Source organism: Bombina bombina, chromosome 6 (assembly GCF_027579735.1).
Source record: "Bombina bombina isolate aBomBom1 chromosome 6, aBomBom1.pri, whole genome shotgun sequence".
Classification (NCBI taxonomy): Eukaryota; Metazoa; Chordata; class Amphibia; order Anura; family Bombinatoridae; genus Bombina; species Bombina bombina.
The window spans coordinates 370929723-370955926 of record NC_069504.1 but is presented as its reverse complement, the minus strand read 5'-3'; the positions used below and the strand labels follow the sequence as shown (position 1 = coordinate 370955926).

Here is a 26204-nt window from a genome sequence, read left to right as displayed (position 1 = left end):
TCTGGGATCTCCTTTGTTCAGAAATAGCAGACATGCATCTCTTTTTGCCATTGTTTTTTGGTAATTAGGAGGCCGCTAATTGCAGCTAGGCACTAAACTTCAAAAATTCCTGATAGTGAAGGGGTTCATTAGCTAGCTGGCAAAGGTTGTAGTATTCTGTGTACAAATTACCCTCCCCCCTCCCCCCCCAGCAAAACTCCCCACCACAATCTTAGGTACTTGCAGGCAGTCTACCAGTATCAGAGTTTAGGGCTTTTTTTTATTTTTATTTGGATTTATGTATTTTCTGCATAAATCCTCCCACCTCCCTGATCCCTCCTGAACAGCTCTATAAACCTCCCCCCTCAAAATGGTGTCTGCACATTTAGTACCCAATGTGCGTTTGTGTTTTCTAAATTTTATTTTTTATGTAGTGCAGAGGTCCCGTCCCTCCAGCACCCTTCCAAACATTGTTTTCTGTAGCATAGGGCCCCTCCACCGCTGTGCCACCCACCCGACTCCCTCCCACCGGCACATACAGAGATAATTATAGACAGTGACACAGACGGTTTCACTGTTTGTAATGATCTGGCAATCTGCACTCATATGGTAAAGGAGTACCGATCGTGCTCTTTTACAATTTGAAGGCAGATGCCTGCAGCCCAGGAAGAACAGCTCTCTGCTGTCACTTGACAATAGAGACTACAGGGGCTGCCTGAAGCTTGGACATAGATGTACAATGGTATATGTGCCTCATGACGTAGATCTATGTCTGATTGGCTGAAGGGGTTAAAGGGACAGTTCACCCAAACATTTTCTCCCATTTAAATTGTTCCCAATGATCCATTTTACCTGCTTGAGTGTATTCAATTGTTTACAAGTAGCTCCTTTACCCCTATTTTACCCCTTTTTAATAACATCCTTTACCCCTTTTTAATAACAGATTTAGCTTGTGGTATCCCAACCTATACTGGAGTCTCGGCTATTGAATAGCCTAAGTAAACACAGCCAGCAGAAGAAATTAAACTCACAGTGGGGTGCAGGATAGTTAAAGGGACAGTTTACTCCAAACACTTCTCCCCTTTAATTTGTTCCCAATGATCCACTTTACCTGCTGGAGTGTATTAAATTGTTTATGTATTTCCATTATCCTTATATTGGCATTTTAATTAGTTTATTTAGCCTGTGGTATCCCCACCTATTCTAAAAGTTTTTGGCCTTGAGGCCAAGCTGTGTTAACACAGCCAGTTGAATAAATTACACTCCCAGTGGGTTATAGAAGAGATACGGTAATACAATGCTAATTTTCCATTGTTCTGGCAAGTATTGGTAATTGGTTTATGGACAGATATAAGATAAAGAAGCAGGTATATGTACACAATGTGATAAAGTAATGAGATCTGATTATACATACAAGCTCAACCCATTTTATTAGGCTGTGGCTTCAAAACACAAAATCAGCTAATTCATATACACAAATAAGCCTTAAAAAACAAATCTCATACATTTTTATACTCTGCAGCTGGTAAAAAAAGTAATTGGAAACATTCAGGAAAAAACTATTTTATAGTATACTGTCCCTTTAAAGTGAAGGTAAAGTTTTCAGAGTTGGAACACATCAAAGCATGTCTTAATCCTTAGATAAGTTAATCGCTAACTTCTTTTCTCTATATAATTTATATTTTGCAAAATATAAAGATTTATAATTCCCTACCGTTTCTATTATTGACTCCTCCCAAACCCTATTTCCTGCTTTTCTGATTTTTGACGTATGGAGCGGTCCCACCCGCTCTATACGTCTCTCTAAAGCGCGTTCACGACATCCCTCTCCACCGCGCATGCGCTAACCGGCAAACCCCTTCTGAATTGCGCAAATCAAACTACTTAAAACAAACAGTTCAAACCAGCTCCACTAGCCCTGTGCCCCCTTACCACACTTCCGACACAAACAGCGATATCTGTTTACTTCATGTGTCCGTGGTATCTCTACGAGGCTGACGTCCCTGTAAAGCTGGAAACTCTACTCCTCCTCTTTTTGGGGTGTGTGTCCGTCTTGGCCAATCTCTAGTCAATGCGGCAACGGATCCTGATCCAATCACATTGCAGGATACCGGTTTCATCGGGCGGCTCAGCTGATTCCAGGCAGGTACACAAAGAAAATGTTAGCCAGATAAAGGATATATTAAAACTCAGTCTTTATTAGCATCTTTAAAATTGCACAGTCTTTGTAGTACTGCAACAGAGTAAAGAAATCACACAGGCGTAGCACAGAACGGGTTAAGTGTTTCGGGCTTTCGGCTTAAACAGCCGTAGTCATAGCCTGATTTCTTTACTCTGTTGCAGTACTCCAAAGACTGTTGAATTTAAAGATGCTAAGAAAGACTGAGTTTAAATATATCCTTTATCTTGCGAACATTTTCTTTGTGTACCTGCTTTGAATCAGCTGAGCCGCCAGATGAAACCGGGTAAAAGTAATTTCCTCACCGCTTGTAGCCGTATTGTCTGTACTCTGTAGGAAGCCTAGTTCTTGTTATTTTTCCAAGATAACAGTACGCATGCGCGAATCTGGAGCGTGCATGGAGTCAAACATGAGTAAAGAAAAAATATAGCGCATGCGCATATGTTAAAGGAGGCGAATGACGTTGTTTGACGGCCGCCTAACGGCCAGATTTTTAATAGGCTAACATAACAACGTGATCCACACAGGAAAAAAAAAATAAAAATCGGGTTGAATTTGCAGACCATCAAACTGTGAGTAAAAAAGGGCATAACTTTTTTTACACTCATAATTAAAAAAATTGATGAATTAAACTCATATTTATTTTGAGGAAAGCATATTATTCCGGATAGAGATGAAGGTAACTTTACCTTCACTTTAAGTAATAAAATGTTAATTTTCCATTGTTCTCTCTATGTATTGAGCTTTAGTTTTCCAGACAAATAAGATAAGGAAGCAAGTGTGTGTACACAAAGTGATAACATAATGAGATCTGATATTACTTAAAGCTCAACCCATTGTAATAGGCTGTGGTTTAAAAGCACAAAACCCGCTACTTCATATACACAAACCTGAAAATGCAATTTCTCATACATTTTTATACTCTGCAGCTGGTAAAACAATTTTACAGTGTACTGTCCCTTTAATGAATGCAGAAGACTATAAACTGCTTCAGCAAAGAGGTTAACAATGGCTCAGCACTGATGTGAAGCATAATGAAAAAAACATGTATGTGTTCCTTTATTGTACTGTTAAAAGGAAGGAAAGTCTTTTATATCTGTTTTCTGGATACAAAATCTTGTTGGATTATTTTTATTTTAAATCTGTATTATTTATCTGATGTTTGAAACCTGCGTTAGTGAATGCAATGTTTATATGTTTAATAATATCATGCTATGTAATGTGGTATAATTGTAGGTGATTCGCAAACTGATTAAATTTGCCTTTGATGGTTATAATGAATCCACAAACCTCTCCCATGTGCGAGTTTAAACTCTGCATTTTTTGGGTTTTGAATGTTTTTTTAGTTGGACATGAATATGTAAAATAAGTACATATAGAAAATAAACTTCACAGATTAGGTCTGTGAAGCAGATGCCGAAATACTAATACAGTATTTTGTGTTACTTGTATCAGTCTCATTAAGAAGAGATTGTGCAGCTCCTTTCATAGAAAGATAGCTTTTTACAGTAGATAATAACCAGGCGGACCATCATGTCTTCCCCTTTCTCCTTCTGGAATGAAAGTTTAATTTGTATTATAGCCTTATGCATATCCCAGGCATTCTTAATTTCCCTTACAATATTTGCCCTTTTGCAAATGATTCACTGAACAGGGAGCACAAATACATTACCTTTTAAAGGGACTCAAAACCCACACATTTTCTTTCATGATTCAGACCAAGAATACTATTTAAATGGGTGAGCCAGTAACATGAGGCATATATCTGCAGCCACCAATGCTTTTAAGCAAATGATGCCAAGGGAACAAAACAAATTAGATAATATGAGTAAATTAAACAATTGTTTCAAATTGCATGCTCTCTCTTAAAGGGACAGTCTAGGCCAAAATAAACTTTCATGATTCAGATAGAGCATGTAATTTTAAAATTTTTTCCAATTTACTTTTATCACCAATTTTGCTTTGTTCTCTTGGTATTCTTAGTTGAAAGCTTACCCTAGGAGGTTCATATGCTAATTTCTTAGACCTTGAAGCCCACCTCTTTCAGATTGCATTTTAACAGTTTTTCACCACTAGAGGGTGTTAGTTCACATATTTCATATAGATAACACTGTGCTCGTGCACGAGAAGTTAACTGGGAGCAGGCACTGATTGGCTAGACTGCAAGTCTGTCAAAAGAACTGAAAAAAGGGGCAGTTTGCAGAGGCTTAGATACAAGATAATCACAGAGGTTAAAAGTATATTATAATAACTGTGTTGGTTATGCAAAACTGGGAAATGGGTAATAAAGGGATTATCTATCTTTTAAAACAATAAAAATTCTGGTGTAGACTGTCCCTTTAATCATGAAATATTTTTTTGTGGGTTTCAAGGGACAGTCAAGTCCAAAAAACACTTTCATGTTTCAAATCGAGCATGTCATTTTAAACAACTTTCCAAATTACTTTTATCACACATTTTTGCTTTGTTCTCTTGGTATGCTTAGCTGAAAGCAAAACCTATGAAGGCTCATATGATAATTTCTAAGTCCTTGAAGGCCGCCTCTTATCCCATGCTTTTTTATTTGATTTTCACAACAGGGGAGAGCTAGTTCATGTCAGCCATATAGATAACATTGTGATCACACTTGTGGCAGACACTGCACTAATTGGCTAAAATGAAAGTCAATAGATAATAACTAAAAGTCATGTGATTAGGGGCGGTCAGAAGATGCTTAGATACAAGTTAGTCACAGAGGTAAAAAAGTATATTAATATAACTGTGTTGGTTATGCAAAACTGGGGAATGGTAATAAATGGATTATCTATCTTTTTAAATAACACAAATTCTAGTGTTGACTGTCCCTTTAAGCAGTGCAACCTTGGTGCAGGATGTTTCCATTCAAATTGTGCAATTAAGAATGCTAAATATGTACCCAACTTTTATGTTTCATTTCAGCACTAGCAGTTAGTGTTTTAGAACGTTTATGCAGTACACTTTTATATAGTGTCCTCATTTAACCTGCACTGCACTTCCCTCTAGAGGATGTCTGTGTAGGTGGAGCTGCAAAGCCTGTTCGTTGCTGCTGTCATTCTTTCTCTCTGTTTCTCTTCTGTAGGATCAGCTGAGAACGAAATCTATTCCTATCAGGTTTAAAGTAGGGGATGTCGTCTGGGCCAAGCACAACCAGCGCCCTTGGTGGCCATGTAGGATCTGTGCAGAACAGCAGCAAGATGTTGAGTTCCAAACAAAAGGTAAATGGGAGGGCACTGCATGCTACAGGCATTACATTTTTAGCTATATGTTGTTAGCTGTTTTTTTTTTTTTTTTGTTTTTTTTGGTAAGCCTTTCATATCTGTTGGGCTTCTTTGGGGTTAGTTTTCAGCACTGTTAGACAGTAATATAGAAATTAGTTCCTTTCTTGTTTATTCAGAGAGAAAAATGTATGGTTTTCCTTGCTTGTCATTATGATAGCCTTTTTGTTTAGCACTGTTTTATAATGGGGCTGTGCATTCCCCAACGCAGTAAAGGTGGCAGTTTTGATTTCTGTATTTTAAGATTAAAGCTTGTACTTTTAAAGTCAAGTTTGATTTAGCAGTTTTAAAGAAACTTCTGCATAAGCAAAGTCAATGCCTTTATTCCTATGTCCGATGGAAACTGTGATAGGGCTGTGGAACATAGGTGATAACGATTTTAGGTTTTTATGTATTTGATGATTTGCAATAATTGCGTTTTTTCCTGTTTTGTGGCAATTAAAGGGACATCCTGATGCAGTATTCAGATTATTTATATTAATCCACAAATGCTTGTTTGTAACAAAGTTTATCTCTGCAAAGGAGGTAACTAATTTTTACACAGTTTTATCTGGCTTCTAAAATTAAGTTTTTATATTCATTTGTCAAGCTGACATTTTGTATATTTTCTTTCTAATGACACGGTGAGTCCACAGATCATCTAATTACTATTGGGAATATCAATCCTGCCCAGCAGGAGGCGGCAAAGAGCACCACAGCAAAGCTGTTAAATATCGCCTCTCTTCCCTCCAACCCCAGTCATTCTCTTTGGCTACGTTAGAGCAAGGAGGTGGTAAAGTTAGGTGTTGGAAAGAAGATTCTTCTAACAAGATGTTATAATTTTTCAAGCAGTGCAAGATTGTTCTGCTTTGTACTAGGGTGTAGCCGTAGTCCATATCAGTCTCTTCAGTAGAGCAGTGGTTGCTTTCAAGCAATGGGAACTTGTGGGGTACAATCCTCACTGCGCCTCCCATGTATTTAATGCTGCCCTATTCGTGCAAGTCTGAGTAAGATTACTCAGTCTTTGTTTTTATCCACAGGTCCATGTGAGGGAACTGGCCTTCTCAAACCTAGTGAGCTGCCGTGCTGCCTGGGAGAAATCTAAAGGTAAGTGCTAACTTTTTTTTCTGGGACATATTGCAGAAAATAAAGGATGGCACTTTACGATATGACTGTGGGACAAGATAATTCACCTATTACTTGGGGTATCATTTTATTATGGGCAGTAATAGCAGGCACTGGGGACGGGGGAATATGGCTCAGAGGTGGTGTTTTTATTATTACTTTACTCCCTGCGGCTTTGGTAATACTTTTAGCCGATCGGGAGGTTATCATTGTAACGCCCACGATGGGCGAAGCTACCTGAGGCGGCATTTCTGTTGCGCAAGCAACCAAAAGAAAGGAAAAAAGGCGAGTCGGGGCCACAGGTTAAGAGCCTAAAACTTAACTTTTATTGCCATACAAAAATGGTAATGTAAAATAACACTACAGAATAAAAACCAAAAAAGAGCTAAGACAGCAATAAATGTTAAGTTTTAGGCTCTTAACCTGTGGCCCCGACTCGCCTTTTTTCCTTTCTTTTGGTTGCTTGCGCAACAGAAATGCCGCCTCAGGTAGCTTCGCCCATCGTGGGCGTTACAAATGATAACCTCCCGATCGGCCTAAAAGTATTACCAAAGCCGCAGGGAGTAAAGTAATAATAAAAACACCACCTCTGAGCCATTATCCCCCGTCCCCAGTGCCTGCTATTACTGCCCATAATAAAATGATACCCCAAGTAATAGGTGAATTATCTTGTCCCACAGTCATATCTAAAGTGCCATCCTTTATTTTCTGCAATTTGTCCCAGAAAAAAAAGTTAGCACTTACCTTTAGATTCTCCCAGGCAGCACGGCAGCTCACTAGGTTTGAGAAGGCCAGGTTCCCTCACATGGACCTGTGGATAAAAACAAAGACTGAGTAATCTTACTCAGACTTTGCACGAATAGGGCAGCATTAAATACATGGGAGGCGCAGTGAGGATTGTACCCCACAAGTTTCCCATTGCTTGAAAGCAACCACTGCTCTACTGAAGAGACTGATATGGACTACGGCTACACCCTAGTACAAAGCAGAACAATCTTGCACTGCTTGAAAAATTATAACATCTTGTTAGAAGAATCTGCTTTCCAACACCTAACTTTACCAACCTCCTTGCTCTAACGTAGCCAAAGAGAATGACTGGGGTTGGAGGAAGAGAGGCGATATTTAACAGCTTTGCTGTGGTGCTCTTTGCCGCCTCTGCTGGGCAGGATTGATATTCCCAATAGTAATTAGATGATCTGTGGACTCACCGTGTCATTAGAAAAGAAAATATACAAAATGTCAGCTTGAACATATGAATATAAAAACTTAATTTTAGAAGCCAGATAAAACTGTGTAAAAATTAGTTACCTCCTTTGCAGAGATAAACTTGGTTACAAACAAGCATTTGTGGATTAATATAAATAATCTGAATACTGCATCAGATGTCCCTTTAATTGCCACACAACAGGAAAAAAACGCAATTATTGCAAATCATCAAATTCATAAAAACCTAAAATCGTTATCACCTATGTTCCACAGCCCTATCACAGTTTCCATCGGACATAGGAATAAAGGCATTGACTTTGCTTATGCAGAAGTTTCTTTAAAACTGCTAAATCAAACTTGACTTTAAAAAGTACAAGCTTTAATCATAAAATACAGAAATCAAAACTGCCACCTTTACTGCGTTGGGGAATGCACAGCCCCATTATAAAACAGTGCTAATACTAAAAGGCTATCATAATGACAAGCAAGGAAAACCTACATTTTTCTCTCTGAATAAACAGAGAAAGGACTAATTCTATATTACTGTCTAACAGTGCTGAAAACTAACCCCAAAGAAGCCCAACAGATATGAAAGGCTTACCAAAAAAAACAAAAAAAAAAAAAAAACAGCTAACACATATAGTCTAAAAATGTAATGCCTGTAGCATGCAGTGCCTCCCCATTTACCTTTTGTTTGGCAACTCAACATCTTGCTGCTGTTCTGCACAGATCCTACATGCCACCAAGGGCGCTGGGTTGTGCTTGGCCCAGACGACATCCCCTACTTTAATCCTATAGGAATAGATTTCGTTCTCAGCTGATCCTACAGAAGAGAAACAGAGAGAAAGAATGACAGCAGCAACGAACAGGCTTTGGCAGCTCCACCTACACAGACATCCTCTAGAGGGAAGTGCAGTGCAGGTTAAATGAGGACACTATATAAAAGTGTACTGCATAAACGTTCTAAACACTAACTGCTAGTGCTGAAATGAAACATAAAAGTTGGGTACATATTTAGCATTCTTAATTGCCACAATTTGAATGGAAACATCCTGCACCAGGTTGCCACTGCTTAAAGGGACAGTCAACACTAGAATTTGTGTTATTTAAAAAGATAGATATATCCATTTATTACCATTCCCCAGTTTTGCATAACCAACACAGTTATATTAATATACTTTTTACCTCTGTGACTAACTTGTATCTAAGCATCTTCTGACCGCCCCTAATCACATGACTTTTAGTTATTATCTATTGACTTTCATTTTAGCCAATTAGTGCAGTGTCTGCCACAAGTGTGATCACAATGTTATCTATGGCTGACATGAACTAGCTCTCCCTGTTGTGAAAATCAAATAAAAAAGCATGGGATAAGAGGCGGCCTTCAAGGACTTAGAAATTATCATATGAGCCTTCATAGGTTTTGCTTTCAGCTAAGCATACCAAGAGAACAAAGCAAAAATGTGTGATAAAAGTAATTTGGAAAGTTGTTTAAAATGACATGCTCGATTTGAAACATGAAAGTGTTTTTTGGACTTGACTGTCCCTTGAAACCCACAAAAAAATATTTCATGATTAAAGGGACAGTCTACACCAGAATTTTTATTGTTTTAAAAGATAGATAATCCCTTTATTACCCATTTCCCAGTTTTGCATAACCAACACAGTTATTATAATATACTTTTAACCTCTGTGATTATCTTGTATCTAAGCCTCTGCAAACTGCCCCTTTTTTCAGTTCTTTTGACAGACTTGCAGTCTAGCCAATCGGTGCCTGCTCCCAGTTAACTTCTCGTGCACGAGCACAGTGTTATCTATATGAAATATGTGAACTAACACCCTCTAGTGTGAAAAACTGTTAAAATGCAATCTGAAAGAGGTGGGCTTCAAGGTCTAAGAAATTAGCATATGAACCTCCTAGGGTAAGCTTTCAACTAGAGAATACCAAGAGAACAAAGCAAAATTGGTGATAAAAGTAAATTGGAAAAAATTTTAAAATTACATGCTCTATCTGAATCTTGAAAGTTTATTTTGGCCTAGACTGTCCCTTTAAGAGAGAGCATGCAATTTGAAACAATTGTTTAATTTACTCGATATTATCTAATTTGTTTTGTTCCCTTGGCAATCATTTGCTTAAAAGCATTGGTGGCTGCAGATATATGCTCATGTTACTAGGCTCACCCCATTTAAATAGTATTCTTGGTCTGAATCATGAAAGAAAATGTGTGGGTTTTGAGTCCCTTTAAAAGGTAATGTATTTGTGCTCCCTGTTCAGTGAATCATTTGGCAAAAAGGGCAAATATTGTAAGGGAAATTAAGAATGCCTGGGATATGCATAAGGCTATAATACAAATTAAACTTTCATTCCAGAAGGAGAAAGGGGAAGACATGATGGTCCGCCTGGTTATTAATCTACTGTAAAAAGCTATCTTTCTATGAAAGGAGCTGCACAATCTCTTCTTAATGAGACTGATACAAGTAACACAAAATACTGTATTAGTATTTCGGCATCTGCTTCCACAGACCTAATCTGTGAAGTTTATTTTCTATATGTACTTATTTTACATATTCATGTCCACTAAAAAAACATTCAAAACCCAAAAAATGCAGAGTTTAAACTCGCACGATGGAGAGGTTTGTGGATTCATTATAACCATCAAAGGCAAATTTAATCAGTTTGCGAATCACCTACATTAATACCACATTACATAGCTTGATATATTAAACATATAAACATTGCATTCACTAACGCAGGTTTCAAACATCAGATAAATAATACAGATTTAAAATAAAAATAATCCAACAAGATTTTGTATCCAGAAAACAGATATAAAAGACTTTCATTCCTTTTAACAGTACAATAAAGGATCACGAGAACATGTTTTTTTTCATTATGCTTCACATCAGTGCTGAGCCATTGTTAACCTCTTTTGCTGAAGCAGTTTATAGTCTTCTGCATTCATTAAAGGGACAGTACACTGTAAAATTGTTTACCCAGCTGCAGAGTATAAAAATGTATGAGAAATTGCATTTTCAGGTTTGTGTATATGAAGTAGCGGGTTTTGTGCTTTTAAACCACAGCCTATTACAATGGGGTTGAGCTTTAAGTAAGATCAGATCTCATTATGTTTATCACTTTGTGTCACACAACTTGCTTCCTTATCTTATTTGTCTGGAAAACTAAAGCTCATACATAGAGGAGAACAATGGAAAATTAACATTTTATTACTTAAAGTGAAGGTAAAGTTACCCTTCATCTCTATCCGGAATAATATGCTTTCCCTCAAAATAAATATGAGTTTAATTCATCAATTTTTTTAATTATGAGTGTAAAAAAAGTTATGCCCTTTTTTACTCACAGTTTGATGGTCTGCAAATTCAACCCGGATTTTATTTTTTTTTTCCTGTGTGGATCACGTTGTTTGTTTGCCTATTAAAAATCTGGCCGTTAGGCGGCCGTTCAAACAACGTCATTCGCCTCCTTTAACATATGCGCATGCGCTATATTTTTTCTTTACTCATGTTTGACTCCATGCACGCTCCAGATTCGCGCATAGGCGTACTGTTTATCTTGGAAAAATAACAAGAACTAGGCTTCCTACAGAGTACAGACAATACGCTACAAGCGGTGAGGAATTTACTTTTACCCCGGTTTCATCTGGCGGCTCAGCTGATTCAAAGCAGGTACACAAAGAAATGTTCGCAAGATAAAGGATATATTTAAACTCAGTCTTTTCTTAGCATCTTTAAATTCAACAGTCTTTGGAGTACCTGCAACAGAGTAAAGAAATCAGGCTATGGACTACGGCTGTTTTAAGCCGAAAGCCCGAAACACTTAACCGTTCTGTGCTACGCCTGTGTGATTTCTTTACTCTGTTGCAGTAATACAAAGGACTGTGCAATTTTAAAGATGCTAATAAAGACTGAGTTTTAATATATCCTTTATCGGCTAACATTTTCTTTGTGTACCTGCCTGGAATCAGCTGAGCCGCCCGATGAAACCGTATCCTGCAATGTGATTGGATCAGGATCCGTTGCCGCATTGACTAGAGATTGGCCAAGACGGACACACACCCCAAAAAGAGGAGGAGTAGAGTTTCAGCTTTACAGGGACGTCAGCCTCGTAGAGATACCACGGACACATGAAGTAAACAGATATCGCTGTTTGTGTCGGAAGTGTGGGTAAGGGGGCACAGGGCTATGGAGCTGGTTTGAACTGTTGTTTTAAGTAGTTTGATTTTGCGCAATTCAGAAGGGGTTTGCCGGTTAGCGCATGCGCGGTGGAGAGGGATGTCGTGAACGCGCTTTAGAGAGACGTATAGAGCGGGTGGGACCGCTCCATACGTCAAAAATCAGAAAAGCAGGAAATAGGGTTTGGGAGGAGTCAATAATAGAAACGGTAGGGAGTTATAAATCTTTATATTTTGCAAAATATAAAATTATATAGAGAAAAGAAGTTAGCGATTAACTTATCTAAGGATTAAGACATGCTTTGATGTGTTCCAACTCTGAAAACTTTACCTTCACTTTAAAGGGACAGTATACTATAAAATAGTTTTTTTCCTGAATGTTTCCAATTACTTTTTTTACCAGCTGCAGAGTAATAAAAATGTATGAGATTTGTTTTTTTAAGGCTTATTTGTGTATATGAATTAGCTGATTTTGTGTTTTGAAGCCACAGCCTAATAAAATGGGTTGAGCTTGTATGTATAATCAGATCTCATTACTTTATCACATTGTGTACATATACCTGCTTCTTTATCTTATTATCTGTCCATAAACCAATTACCAATACTTGCCAGAACAATGGAAAATTAGCATTGTATTACCGTATCTCTTCTATAACCCACTGGGAGTGTAATTTATTCAACTGGCTGTGTTAACACAGCTTGGCCTCAAGGCCAAAAACTTTTAGAATAGGTGGGGATCCACAGGCTAAATAAACTAATTAAAATGCCAATATAAAGGATAATGGAAATACATAAACAATTTAATACCACTCCAGCAGGTAAAGTGGATCATTGGGAACAAATTAAAGGGGAGAAGTGTTTGGAGTAAACTGTCCCTTTAACTATCCTGCACCCCACTGTGAGTTTAATTTCTTCTGCTGCTGTGTTTACTTAGGCTATTCAATAGCCGAGACTCCAGTATAGGTTGGGATACACAAAGCTAAATCTGTTATTAAAAAGGGGTAAAGGATGTTATTAAAAAGGGGGTAAAATAGGGGTAAAGGAGCTACTTGTAAACAATTGAATACACTCAAGCAGGTAAAATGGATCATTGGGAAACAATTTAAATGGGGAGAAAATGTTTGGGTGAACTGTCCCTTTAACCCCTTCAGCCAATCAGACATAGATCTACGTCCATGAGGCACATATACCATTGTACATCTATGTCCAAGCTTCAGGCAGCCCCTGTAGTCTCTATTGTCAAGTGACAGCAGAGAGCTGTTCTTCCTGGGCTGCAGGCATCTGCCTTCAAATTGTAAAAGAGCACGATCGGTACTCCTTTACCATATGAGTGCAGATTGCCAGATCATTACAAACAGTGAAACCGTCTGTGTCACTGTCTATAATTATCTCTGTATGTGCCGGTGGGAGGGAGTCGGGTGGGTGGCACAGCGGTGGAGGGGCCCTATGCTACAGAAAACAATGTTTGGAAGGGTGCTGGAGGGACGGGACCTCTGCACTACATAAAAAATAAAATTTAGAAAACACAAACGCACATTGGGTACTAAATGTGCAGACACCATTTTGAGGGGGGAGGTTATAGAGCTGTTCAGGAGGGATCAGGGAGGTGGGAGGATTTATGCAGAAAATACATAAATCCAAATAAAAATAAAAAAAAGCCCTAAACTCTGATACTGGTAGACTGCCTGCAAGTACCTAAGATTGTGGTGGGGAGTTTTGCTGGGGGGGGAGGGGGGAGGGTAATTTGTACACAGAATACTACAACCTTTGCCAGCTAGCTAATGAACCCCTTCACTATCAGGAATTTTTGAAGTTTAGTGCCTAGCTGCAATTAGCGGCCTCCTAATTACCAAAAAACAATGGCAAAAAGAGATGCATGTCTGCTATTTCTGAACAAAGGAGATCCCAGAGAAGCTTTTACAACCTCTTGTGTGATAACTGCACAAGTGGCATATAAATACAGTGAGAAACCCAAAGTTTGTGAAAAATGTTGCGATTTTTTATTTATTTATTTACAATATATGATTGCATTTGGCGGTGAAACAGTGGCATAAAATATACCAAAACGGGCCAAGATCAATACATTGGGTTGTCAAAATAAAAAAAAAAAAAAAAAAAATTATACATACATACCTTTGATAGGTAAAAATAAAAACAGGTGGCTGTTTGGTGCTGCCGAAGCATTACAGATAATCGCCGATTATCAAGATCTTAAAATATAATCTTGGAATTCTACCGATATCTGAAACACCCTAAAGATCTGCTGAGTCAAATTATGCCACTCACTTAGCCATTTTTGAAACTATAATAAGAACCCTTGATATCCCCCCCCCGGTACTGAGACACATAATACAGAACAGAACTCAAGATCCGAGAGAGAGCTTACAACGGTCCCGGACGGATCCTTTGAATACTCAGTGAATATTATTGTCCATGGCAAAAAAAGTGACAAGTGTGAGCATAAAGGACAAATTTAAACCGCCAAATAGCTTACAGCAGAAACGTTTGGATTAGAATACGGCTCAACTGAAATGGCAACCAAGATATCCGCCTCATCGGCAGACATTTTATTTTTTTTCTGCTCAGTTTCCTGATTTGACAGTCCATTATGGACTCACACCACAGGACAGCGATTGGCTCAAAGATAGTTGTGACGCTTCATTTCTCTGTATTGTAGGCATGCACAAGTGACTGATATTTTATTGCTCTAGGTCCCTACACCAGCTTAAAGTATGGTCTTACTCTAAAAAATTTTTTATTAAAACCTCGACCAACCTAATCCTCAACCTAATCCTCAACTATCATAGTATCAGTGAGGAGGTGGGGGGCAATGGTTGAAATAGCCTTCATGCAGATTGTAAACTAAAGGGACCAGGTGATATCAGTTAATGATAGTCCCTAGAGCAGTGCTTTCCAAACTGTGTCGGGACACACTAGTGTGTCGGCGGCAGTGTGTAGGTGTGTCCCTGCTTCAGCACAAATGTTTTTAAATTTAATTTTTTTCAACAATTTTTTTTGGTTTCTGACTTTCCGCCTTCCTGCTACGCATATTATGTGGATGACACGTGATTAATACCTAATGGGTCACAGATCATCTTAACCTATTGGCGCAGCTCAGTGGGAACTGAAACTATTCCCATTGGCGGCACATTGGCTCCTGACTGCACGTGTAGTCTCCTCAATCGGCTCGTGACTGCACGTGTAGTCAGTGAGTGGGACAGCAGTGTGTTTGCAGCGCGGGCAGTAGTCAGTCGGACTCGCAGAGCTCTGAGGGCAGCAGCTTAAACGCTGAGCTGAAGTCAGAAGTCAAAGTGTTGGTTTTTTTTGCAGCTAGCTCCCAGTAGTGCATTGCTGCTCTTGATATATGGATAGGAAGGGGAAGCTTAAAAATGCTTGATGATGAAATGTGAGTGTCTTTATCTAATATTCCACCAAATATTTAGAAATTGTGTTCATCCATCAACCTCATACATCCCATTAAAATAGTAAGTAGCTATTGGTGTTATTAAACATTTTTTTAATTCGTGCACATACATACTGTTACTTGTAAATACATTTTGTTATTATATCATTTATGTATGTGCCCGTATCTCTTAAAACAAGTTAGTTTAACCTCCTGTTTGCTAGTACAACTGAATTACTGTGTCGCGAAATGATGTAGGTCCTAAAAAGTGTGTCACCAACATAAAAAGTTTGGAAAGCTCTGCCCTAGAGTCTTTCACATATAGATGCAATACTTGTCTTTTTGTGTTTAAGAACTATATTTGTGACTGCTCTATTACCTATTAAACTACTTTTCAGAATAAGCTAAGGTTCTATTGGGAGACATCTTCATTAAAACTTAAAGGGGCACTCAGGTTTTATTAAATTTTCATGATTCAGATACAGAATGTAATTTTAAAACAACTTTCCAATTTACTTCCATTAAAAAAACTGTGCACAGTCTTTTATATTTACACTTTTTCGAGTCACCAGCTCCTACTGAGCATGTGCAAGAGACTATACGTATATGCATTTGTGATTGGCTGATTGCTATCACATGGTACAGGAGGAGTGGAAATATACATAACTTTGAAATGTGAAAAGAATCTACTACTCATTTGAAATTCAGAGTAAATGCTATTAAATTGTCTTGCTATCTTGCATTTGTTGATTATGCAAATCTGCTGTGTTTACCTGGTCCTTTAATTATGTTGATCTCAAGTCATCCTAGTAAAAACATCCACAATAGATATCAAAATTTACACAATTCTATTTCCTTAGTAAACATTGGTGCCTGCCCCTCTGTCAGTAGCCGAGACTGAGGGGTTATAATTAATCAGTGATAGGGGGAAAAAAAAAAAAAAGTAGCAGCACAGCAAATGTATAAGGAACTCATATCATATTTCATTTCCGGGTGGACTGTCTTGGAGTCTCATGAAGGTACACTATAATAGAAACAGAATTAAAGTTTTAAATTCTACAGTTCTCCATTGAAGGTTGGGGTCCTAGTTTATTTCCTTTACTTTTCTAATAGAAGCTGGTCCTAAGAAATTAAGATATTCTGTCATTGTACTGTTAGAGAGTATATTCTAGTATGCTTTTTTTTGTTGATTATATCCTCTTGGTGCACCCCAGGTCCAAAATTGTGTCCTATTCCCGATCACCATATCTATAAAACTGAGGTTTTCAATTTGAGACTCAAGAGTGGTCTCCTTTTATTTAAAGCACTTTCTACCCTTATTACAACTTTACAAGACATGGAGGTCCAAAAGAAGCCCCTAGTATTATTCAGAAAAGTATTTATTCAAATAGCATACCCATACTAAATATCTTACTTTTATGATTGGATGTGAACACGTTGTTTTCTGTTGATCCTCTTATAACAATTGATAACCCTACTGTATTGTACACATCTTGTCATTTAATTATTTGTATGCTTTATCAAAAATCTCAAAAAAAAATAAAAAAAACTCTAGTTTTGTTTAAAAAATGGAGTGATAGCAAGAATGTTAATAATTCACCAGTATTTTGGGTATGTTTTTCAATGAAATTCCCTGTAGCGAAGGGTTAAACAATAGTTTAAGTACCTTTTCTCCGAGTTACCCACACAACATAGCTTTTTTTTTTTTTTTTTTAAATTAACTTAAAACTGCAGAAATACCCCCATATTGCAAAAATTCACTGTATGGAACACAACGCAAATCTGAGTGTATTGCAACATTTTCCATGGGGTACATAGGAGACAATATTTCAACGCACTGTGGTCTCTGAATTTAGAATTGTACACAGGGGTTAAAATATCACTATAGTTTACTAGTCCGGGGAGAAAAGTAACTATTTCAGACGAAAAAAAGTTTCTAGGCAAGATAGGCCTGGAATTTCTTACTCATCCACGACTAGTGGAAATTTGTATACCTAAGTTTTTCAACACAAATAAGCAACTGAAGGACATTTATTAGAAGTAAATATTTTTTGATAAAAATCAGCAAAACTTTAAACTATTTCACAGAAAATCCTTCTTACAATAAATGCATGTTCCTAACGCTGTCTAGTCCCATTTAGTAAAAAATAATAATAAAAAAAAATTCTTAGGTCTTGTCATGCAAAGGCATGATTTTTTTTTCTTCTATTTTTACAATTAGCTTTTCAGGGGTTAATGTTGAAAATTTGGGACAACAGAGGTAACCAAATGTTTTAACCTTTTAACGCCGTTACGGCGTTGTATTCCGTCCAAATTTATCTGGGCTTTAACGCCGATAGACGGAATACAACGTCCTAACCAAGTTGCTTTCCTGAAGCCACTGGCACTTCCCTGATAGCGGTCTGGAGGGCATGCCTAGCATCATAGGGACGCCACCCCTGAAGCGATCCAATCATTGAAATCTCGTGATCATTTGCACGATCGAGAGATTTCAAAAATTGTTTACATCGGAAGGAAAGGGTTAAAGGGCCAGTAAATACAGTAGATTTGCATAAACAAATGCATGATAACTAGACAATGCAAAAGCACTTAGTCTGAACTTCAAATGAGTAGTAGATTTTTTTCTGACAAATGTAAAAGTTATGTCTATTTCTTCTGCCGTTGCATCATGTGACAGCCACCAGTCAATCACAAATGCATATAAATATATTCTGTGAATTCTTGCACATGCTCAGTAGGAGCTGGTGACTCAAAAAGTAAACATAATTCAATTTTGTTAAAAGGAACACTCAATGCAGTAGAATCGCATAATGAACAAGTACACAATCAAAAGATAAGGCAACAGCACTTACTCTGAATTTCAAATAAGCAGTAGTTTTTTTTTCCTGACATTTTTTTTCTCCCATTTTCCAGCCCCCTGTATCATGTGAAAGACTTCAGTCAATCACAGACTAGTTAGTATATGTATACCCTGTGAGCGTGAGCTTGTGCGTGCTCCCCAGAAAATGTGTATATAAAAAGACTGTGCAACATTTGATAATGGAAGAAAATTGGAATATATCTTACAACTGCAAGCTCTATCAAAATCATAAAAGTTTATTTTGACTTGAGTGTCCCTTTAATAGAAGTAAATTGGAAAGTTGCTTAAAATTCCATGCTTTATCTGAATCATGAAAGTTTACTTTTGACTTGAGTGTCCATTTAAAAAGGAACATTATACACTATTTTTCTTTGCATAAATGTTTTGTAGATGATCCATTTATATAGCCCATACAGGTTTGTTTGTTTGTTTTTTAAATGTTTTACAGTTTTGCTTATGTAAAATAACATTGCTCTGATTTTAAGACTTCTAACCCAGCCCCAAAGTTTTCGGAAAATACTGAGGTATAACTACTCCAGCTTGTTTCTATTTGTGTAAAGAGTATTTTCATATGCACAGGAAGGGGGAGCGAGGGAGGGTGTCTGTTTTGCCACTTAAAGTGGGTGTTCTAGCTACCTTTTTAACAGAGCTAAACTGGGGGCTTCTAAGTAAGTTTTTAAACGGTTTATACAGGATTTTTATATCAGTATCTGTGCATATTATTCTTTATAGTAGTGTCTATTACATGCAGTTATATGAAAATTGGTGTATACTGTCCCTTTAACTTTGAAGCAGCTACATATAGCTTTTCAAAGTAAATACTTTGGATAGCCTCATATAAGGAGACACAGAGACCAATTGTGTATGGCTTAAAACCCAGCATTGGGGAGATTTAAAGGGACAGTATACATTCATTTTCATATAACTGCATGTAATAGACACTACTATAAAGAATAAGATGCACAGATACGGATATAAAAATCCAGTATAAAACTGTTTAAAAACTTACTTAGAAGCTGTCAGTTTGGCTCCGTTGAAAAGGTAGATGGAAAGCCCACTGCAAGTGGCAAATAAGACACTCCCCCCTCCCCCTTCTTTTGCGTATGAAAAGATCCTTTACACAAACAGGAGCAAGCTGGAGAAGGTAGCGGACAGTATTCACATAAAACTTTTGGGCTTGGTTAGGAGTCTGAAAATCAGAGCAATGTTATTTAAAAATAAGCAAAAACTATACATTTATTTTAAAAAAAAACTTTATGGGCTATATAAATAGATCATCTACAAAACATTTATGCAAAGAAAAAAATGAGTGTATAATGTCCCTTTAAGGTATAAGGAGTGACTCCAGCTTCTGAATAATCACTACATGCCCAGCAATATTAAAGGGACAGTCTACACTAAAAACAGACTTCCTGGATTGGAATCCTTGGCCTCCCGATTACACCGTTGTACCTTTTCATAAAGGGAGCAATGATTTTTACAGTACAGTAAAAAAAAAAAAAAAAAAATCTATTATGTTTGTCATCGTTGGCAGTTTTGCAATGGCTGCCGGACTTGTCCAGTCCTTAGGGGTGAATTTGAAGCGTGTTATTATAAATTGTTTGCAGCAACAATAACAGTCCATTGATGACTTACATATTCTAGAATTAAACCTGTTAACTGTTATGTGGTAGAGTAGAGTAGTAGTAGTAGTAGTAGAGTGACAACTCCCCATGGGGACAACTGCAAGCCCCATGTTAACTTTATGAGTGACGACTCCCCATGTCAGCTGCTAGCGAGAATCACGTTCCAATATCAGTACACCAATGAATGAGATGAAATCTCCCTGTGTGGGCTTACGATAAGCGACTGCTGGACATATAAAGGACTCACTTTGTAGGTAGCTCTGAATGTGATTGACAGCTCATTTTCTAAACTTCTCACACCTCCAATCTACTATATGTCAAAAATGTATCACTCTTTATAATGCTGCATGTATATGTATTTTAACTATCTGCTTCATGTTTGACAATCAAGGGATAAAATCAGATTTCACCTGGTACTAATACATAGACTTGTGTGTCAGTACCACACTAAACAAATGCCAAGACCAGACACATGCGCACTGCCAAGTTTAAAAGGGACATGAAATCCAAAATATTTAGTTAACGATTCAGATAGAGAATACATTTTTAAACAACATACCAATTTACTTCTATTATCTCATTTGCTTCATTCTTTAGATGTCATTTGTTGAAGAAATACAATGCACATGGGTGAGCCACACAAGGCATTTATGTGCAGCCACCAATCAGCAGCTGCTGGACATATTTAGATATTGTTTACAACAAAGGATATCAAGAGAATGGAGCAAATTAGATAATAGAAATAAATTGGACAATTGTTTAAAATTGCATGCTCTTTTAAAATCAAAAGAAAAAAAAATGGGTTTCATGTCTATAAGCCTGAATAGGATTCCAGTCTAGACCCGTTAGACCGCTAAATTTGTTCTGGTCAGTGTTCTGTTTCATGTGTGTGTGTCATGCTTCCCAACAGGCACCACACAGGTGTTGTGAGGAAAGGGAATAAAAGTTCTGGCCCTGGTTGCCACAGAGACTGCAGTCTGGGAGATGTGATAACCACCAAATCCCACACAAAAGTCACAAAACATGGGAGCTGAGCTGGAATGGTAGAACAAGGACATCACTGTCAGCCACTGACAGTTAAATGCACCTGAACCTATTATAAAAGCAGAGAAAAAAAATCTGCCAAGCTCTGATTGAACTGAGGTAAAAGTTTCCTTCCTAGATTAAATTAGTGCAGTGTTGTGCACAACTCCATGGGAGAGAGCACAATGTTATCTATATGGACCACAGGGATTAGCAGTCTCTTGTGAAAAACTAATAAAAAAGCATGTGATAGGAGGCTATCAAAACAGGCTTGGATACAAGGTAATCACAGAGGTTAAAAGTATATTAATATAACAGTGTTGGCTGTGAAAAACTGAATGGGTAATAAAAAGGGATTATCTATCTTTTTAATCAATAAAAATGTTAGTGTTGACTGAACCTTTAAAAGCAGTGCTAATTTTGAAAAGATGCATTTTTTGCAAACATGGTATGGACTACACAAAATAATCCAATAAAAAAAAAAAAAGTGTTTTTTTAATTATTACCAATTGTAAAATTTACTACTGGAATGGGATCCAACCCAGTGATTTACTGCATGCCTGTGAAAGGCTGTGGGCAACTACTATGTTTTGTTTTTGACAATCTTTAAATTTAAAAATAATTGATTTTATAAATGTGGTTTATTAGAGAGTATTATAAAACTACAATTTTACTAAATACTTCTAAATTATCGGGTTCAAAGTACTAGATTAATAACGTTCCTTGGAAGCTTTGCAAATAGCCAGCTATGACAACACAGGAGAATGTGACATATTCCAATAAATAAAAAATAAAAAAATGAAAACCTAATTCGCTATATTAACCAAATTATTTGCTCTGGCAATACATGGATAACAAGATCACCCCATCAATATTCTTCTGCACTATACCTCCCTACAATTTTGTTAAATCATATGAAAATATGCTTACAAGTTTTATTTCAGATGAATCATGTAATGGTTCTTCACGTGTTTCCATAGCTTTGTTTTCCTCCTCCATGGACAAAGGTTCATCATTTTTATGATTAACAATGAGTGGTCGAAGGCCACTGATCTTGCTATCGACTTGTAAAGGAGCACCATGATTAAGTTCACCTTGCTGATCCCACATAACATCCTTACTGTCATTTGCAACACTTGGAATTTCAGACTCTGAAATCATTGATAAAAAATTTGTTTTTGTTTCAAGTTTGTTTTCCAACTGACGTTTACTGTTGGCCGTCCAATCAAGGGATACCAAATTCTCTATTTCTGATCCAAACTCAGAAGCAGTGATTATTCTAGATCTGGTTTCTCCAGCAGGCATAAAATCTTCTATTATCTTATTTGCAGGAGACTGTTGAAACATATGCAGGTAAGTCCATATCAAAGCCATTACCACGTAGGTCATAGTTTAATGGATCCATATTAAAATCAGGTTCTTCCATTTCTACATTATAAAAAGGAACAAAGGAGCGATTTCCATTCCTTACATTTTTGGATAATTTTACAGGTAGTTCTGAGGAGTATTGATGTGCAGAATCCTTACCAGCAGCATGATGGATGTCTGGTTCAGTTGGACTATAATAAAAGGACTGTGAATTTGGTTGGGACTGGTTTCCTTCAGCTTCCTGCAACCCATTAGCTCCTTCCATGTTTATCATGGAGGCCAGATCCTGGAGCCTGCGTAGTGGAATGTAGGAAGAAGAGTCCTGCCCATATTCCGATGTGCCACTTTGCAGGGTGGAGGTCAGTGGCACACTACTATACCCTTTTGGAGGATCACAGCCTCCTTCTCCTGAGCACCTTTTTCTTTGGGCATTTGGATTGGCGGTGTCAAAGAAAACAGAGGTACTGCTATGCCTGGCTAGCTCACAAACTTCTTCCATCCTGTGCAGGCATCAACCTGTAAATAGTGCATAAACAGAATAAGACAATAGCAAAGAAGGTATTATTTGGATAAAATACAACTTCACATTCTGAAATTACTTGATGGAACAATAGGGTGCATATGTAATACAGGCTGAAAGTGTTTTTAATAAAAAGACTGCAAACCTAAGTAGTATTACCTAGGTACAATACACTAAATACCAACCATAAGGTATTTTAGTTTATTGCCTTCCTGTGGCCAAAATGGCAGCCAGTAGCAGCAGGCTGAGGCCTACATCTGCTGCAGGCATTTGTCTGTCTTTTGCCGCTGTAGACATTGTATGTGTGTCCCTCCCCAACCGTGCAGCCAGGGGTGGGAAGGAGGAGGGAGATATACGAAGGATAAAATGCTTGCGAATCCCACCTCCAAAATCATTTTTAATACTATCCGAAAATAAACTTAGAAATTATTAGCCTGAGCTGCATCAATACTTTACATTAGCATAGCTGTTTCGGCAACAAAGGGGTTAATTGACTAACAGGCTTTGTCTCTCAAATCGCAGCACCCGTCTGCTAACAATGTCAATACAAATGCATAAGTGTGCATGTAGTCTTGTCAGATAAATAATGCATCACCCCAAATGAATTAACTTGCAAACAAATGTGAAAATCGCCGGCGAACAGAGCATGGAGAGCTAAAACCTGAACAGATGTGACAAGGAAGCAGACAGAAATGTAAAAGATCAAAATAAGAAATGCCGAGAATATGTCATACCCACCCCGTGTGTGGACAGCCGGTGCAGTGCGGCGGTGTAGTGAGGAGGTGATCCAGGCATACAGGGGAGGAAGAGTGCTGAATATGGATGAGAGCGCAAAGTTTGCAGCTGTTTGCACTGGCCTTATCGTGCGCCTGCCCCTCATCACACAGCGCTAGGCCTGGAACCCACGGCGGTCTGCACTACCTCCCCCAGCCGCACAGCACGCAGCGGGGAGTGCAGCCTTACTCTACTACTGGAGGCGTGCGGAGCCTGCGTGGGGGAGGGGAGGCTGGTGCTTGGGGAGGGGGGGGACTTAGGCTGTTTGTGGGGTATATACAGCTAAGGGAACCTTACGCAAAGAAAGGACAATGGGGATATACTGACAGAGGTGAAGGGTATCCACATTACAGGAGGGGGCTGGCCTGCGAGGCATAGGGTAGGGGGCTGGGAGTATAGTGATACGAGGGGAAGGGTGGCTACTGGGTAAATTGGTGAGGGGAGGGTGTATCTATTGGGTATAATGTCAGGTTATGGGCTGGCCTTTAAGGTATGGTGCTAGGCCCCTTAGCACTTACACAAGTATTTGCACTACGTGCGGCCAGGCTATGAAGGGTGCCTATAATATATAGGTATATATTGGTCCTTGTGAGGTCTGTCTGTTGTCCTTCCCCTATTTAGCTAATTGATTATATTTATAGGTGGATTCGCAGTTTGAGACAGTGTCCTGTCAGTGCAGCTTTGTGTAGGTGCAGGCTTTTCAGTAATGGCGTGTGCAGTGTCCTTTGCATTGTAATGGGTTGTAAAAATACTGTATACCAGTTACTAAGTAGTAAAGCAAAATGTTCAGGACTTGATTATATTATCTGCATACATGCACTGACTACGTGATACGTTTCGACTGCTCTCCTGCAGAGGACACTACTGGCAACTATTTATCAGGAACCATTATACACATATACGCAATAACGTGTATTGTTTGGTTTATAAACAGATAACAGTACTTCACGCACTCATGACAAATGCACCTAAGCACAGGCCCTAATATTGGTACTTCCCGTGATGTCCCTTGTCCATACACTGGTTGTCATACACGTAATGAGGCCGCATTGTAAGTGGTTCAAACAATCTCCCCTTTACTTTGCGCGAGCTACATGATCACTTTAATTTCAAAACACTTAGGGCCAAACCATCCTCGCTTGCTGTTGTTATGACGGGGTGCGCGTGCATAGCAAACCCGCCGAGTCAAATGAAAAAAGCGCGTGCACACAGCAAATTCGTCTAGTCAAAGAAATCAAGCACTTGCATGCACCAGAATGTAAATCTGTCACTTTGTTTAAATGATAAGGCATTCAAACGATTGTTATCAATGCGTTTCAGCCTTTCTGGTGTTCTTTTACTCCTATTAGTCATCTATTCCATAGACTATAAGTATATTAACAAAATAAATACAGTTCTTTGGTTTAGTTGTGTAATACAGTATCAAATGGACTTTTTATAACCGTGTGGTCGCTCTGGAGATGTTCATCTAATGCGTCCTTCTATAAAGTTTGCTGTGTCCCCGCATCAAAGAGCCACGCATTAATTTTTGCCTTCATAATACACTCACAAACAATATTGATAGAGTGGAAAGAAAGTGTTCTGTGCAGTAGAGATGGGAAGTTCGGTTCACATCACTACTGTGCAGTAAAATTCAGAACGTGGTTTCCGGGTATGAAAATGGATGTTCTTTCCTACACATTTAGTTAGTGATAGCCACATCCATGGAGGGCCTACATTGCGCCAACTCTCCACAACTGACCTAGGTGACGTTCAAATATAAGAAAGTATGATCAAAAATACAAAAAAATATAGATAGATTGATATTCATAGATGCCAACGTTTGATAGGGGAAAAGATTTCAGTTACCTCAGACCAACCAAGTAAACAGATTATTGGAATATTCTCTGCTTTCACCCAAACACCTCCAAATGTAAATTGCACACAATGTGCACACAACATGTAATCATTCAAGCTACTGTAAATTGAAGGGGATTAAAAAATGTCTGCTCACCAAATCAGATACATATTTTATTATTCGATGCAGGAGAATCGGATAAAATAGTATGCAAATGTATACATAAAACTAGCAAACATTTCATGTTTGTTTTACATACGCAGATTTTTACAAGGGGACAGGCTCCTTGGGCAATTTATACTATGAGACAGTAAACAAAAAAACAAACAAAAAAAAAAACCTGACCCTGTAAAGTCTTGACAGTTTTTTTAAAAAAATTGGTGTATACTGTCCCTTTTTAATTGTGTTTTTACACATTTATGTTTCAACACAAATTTGTGGTTTTGTTTAAAGTAAAACATCTTAATTGTAACACAACAATGTAGTTCTAGCCAGTATTTGCACATTCCTATGAGTATGCCAGGTGAACATAAGTATGTGTCTCTCTATGCTTTGTATGGACAGACTGGGACCAAAATAGGCCTGGACATTTTATGGTAGAGCAGCCCACTTTAAAGGGACAGTCAAGTCTAAAAATCTTTCATGATTTAGATAGGGCATGCCATTTTAAACTACTTTCCAATTTACTTTTATAACCAAATTTGCTTTGTTTTCTTGGTATTCTTAGTTGAAAGCTAAACCTAGGAGGTTCATATGCTAATTTCTTAGACATTGAAGGCTGCCTCTAATCGGAATTTTGATAGTTTCCACTAGAGGGCTAGTTCATGTGTTTCATAAAGATAA

General features: G+C 38.0%; 1 protein-coding gene across 1 annotated transcript in view; it reads right to left on the bottom strand.

The window, feature by feature from the left end:
* Positions 1 to 23835, bottom strand: part of NSD1 (nuclear receptor binding SET domain protein 1) — a 679701-nt gene extending 655866 nt beyond the window's left edge. The window contains 3 exon segments of the mRNA XM_053719266.1: positions 21793 to 22206; positions 22208 to 22746; positions 23489 to 23835. Coding sequence (XP_053575241.1) covers positions 21793 to 22206; positions 22208 to 22729 — 936 coding nt within the window. The 5' untranslated portion in view covers positions 22730 to 22746; positions 23489 to 23835.
* Positions 23836 to 26204: the final 2369 nt, after the last annotated feature.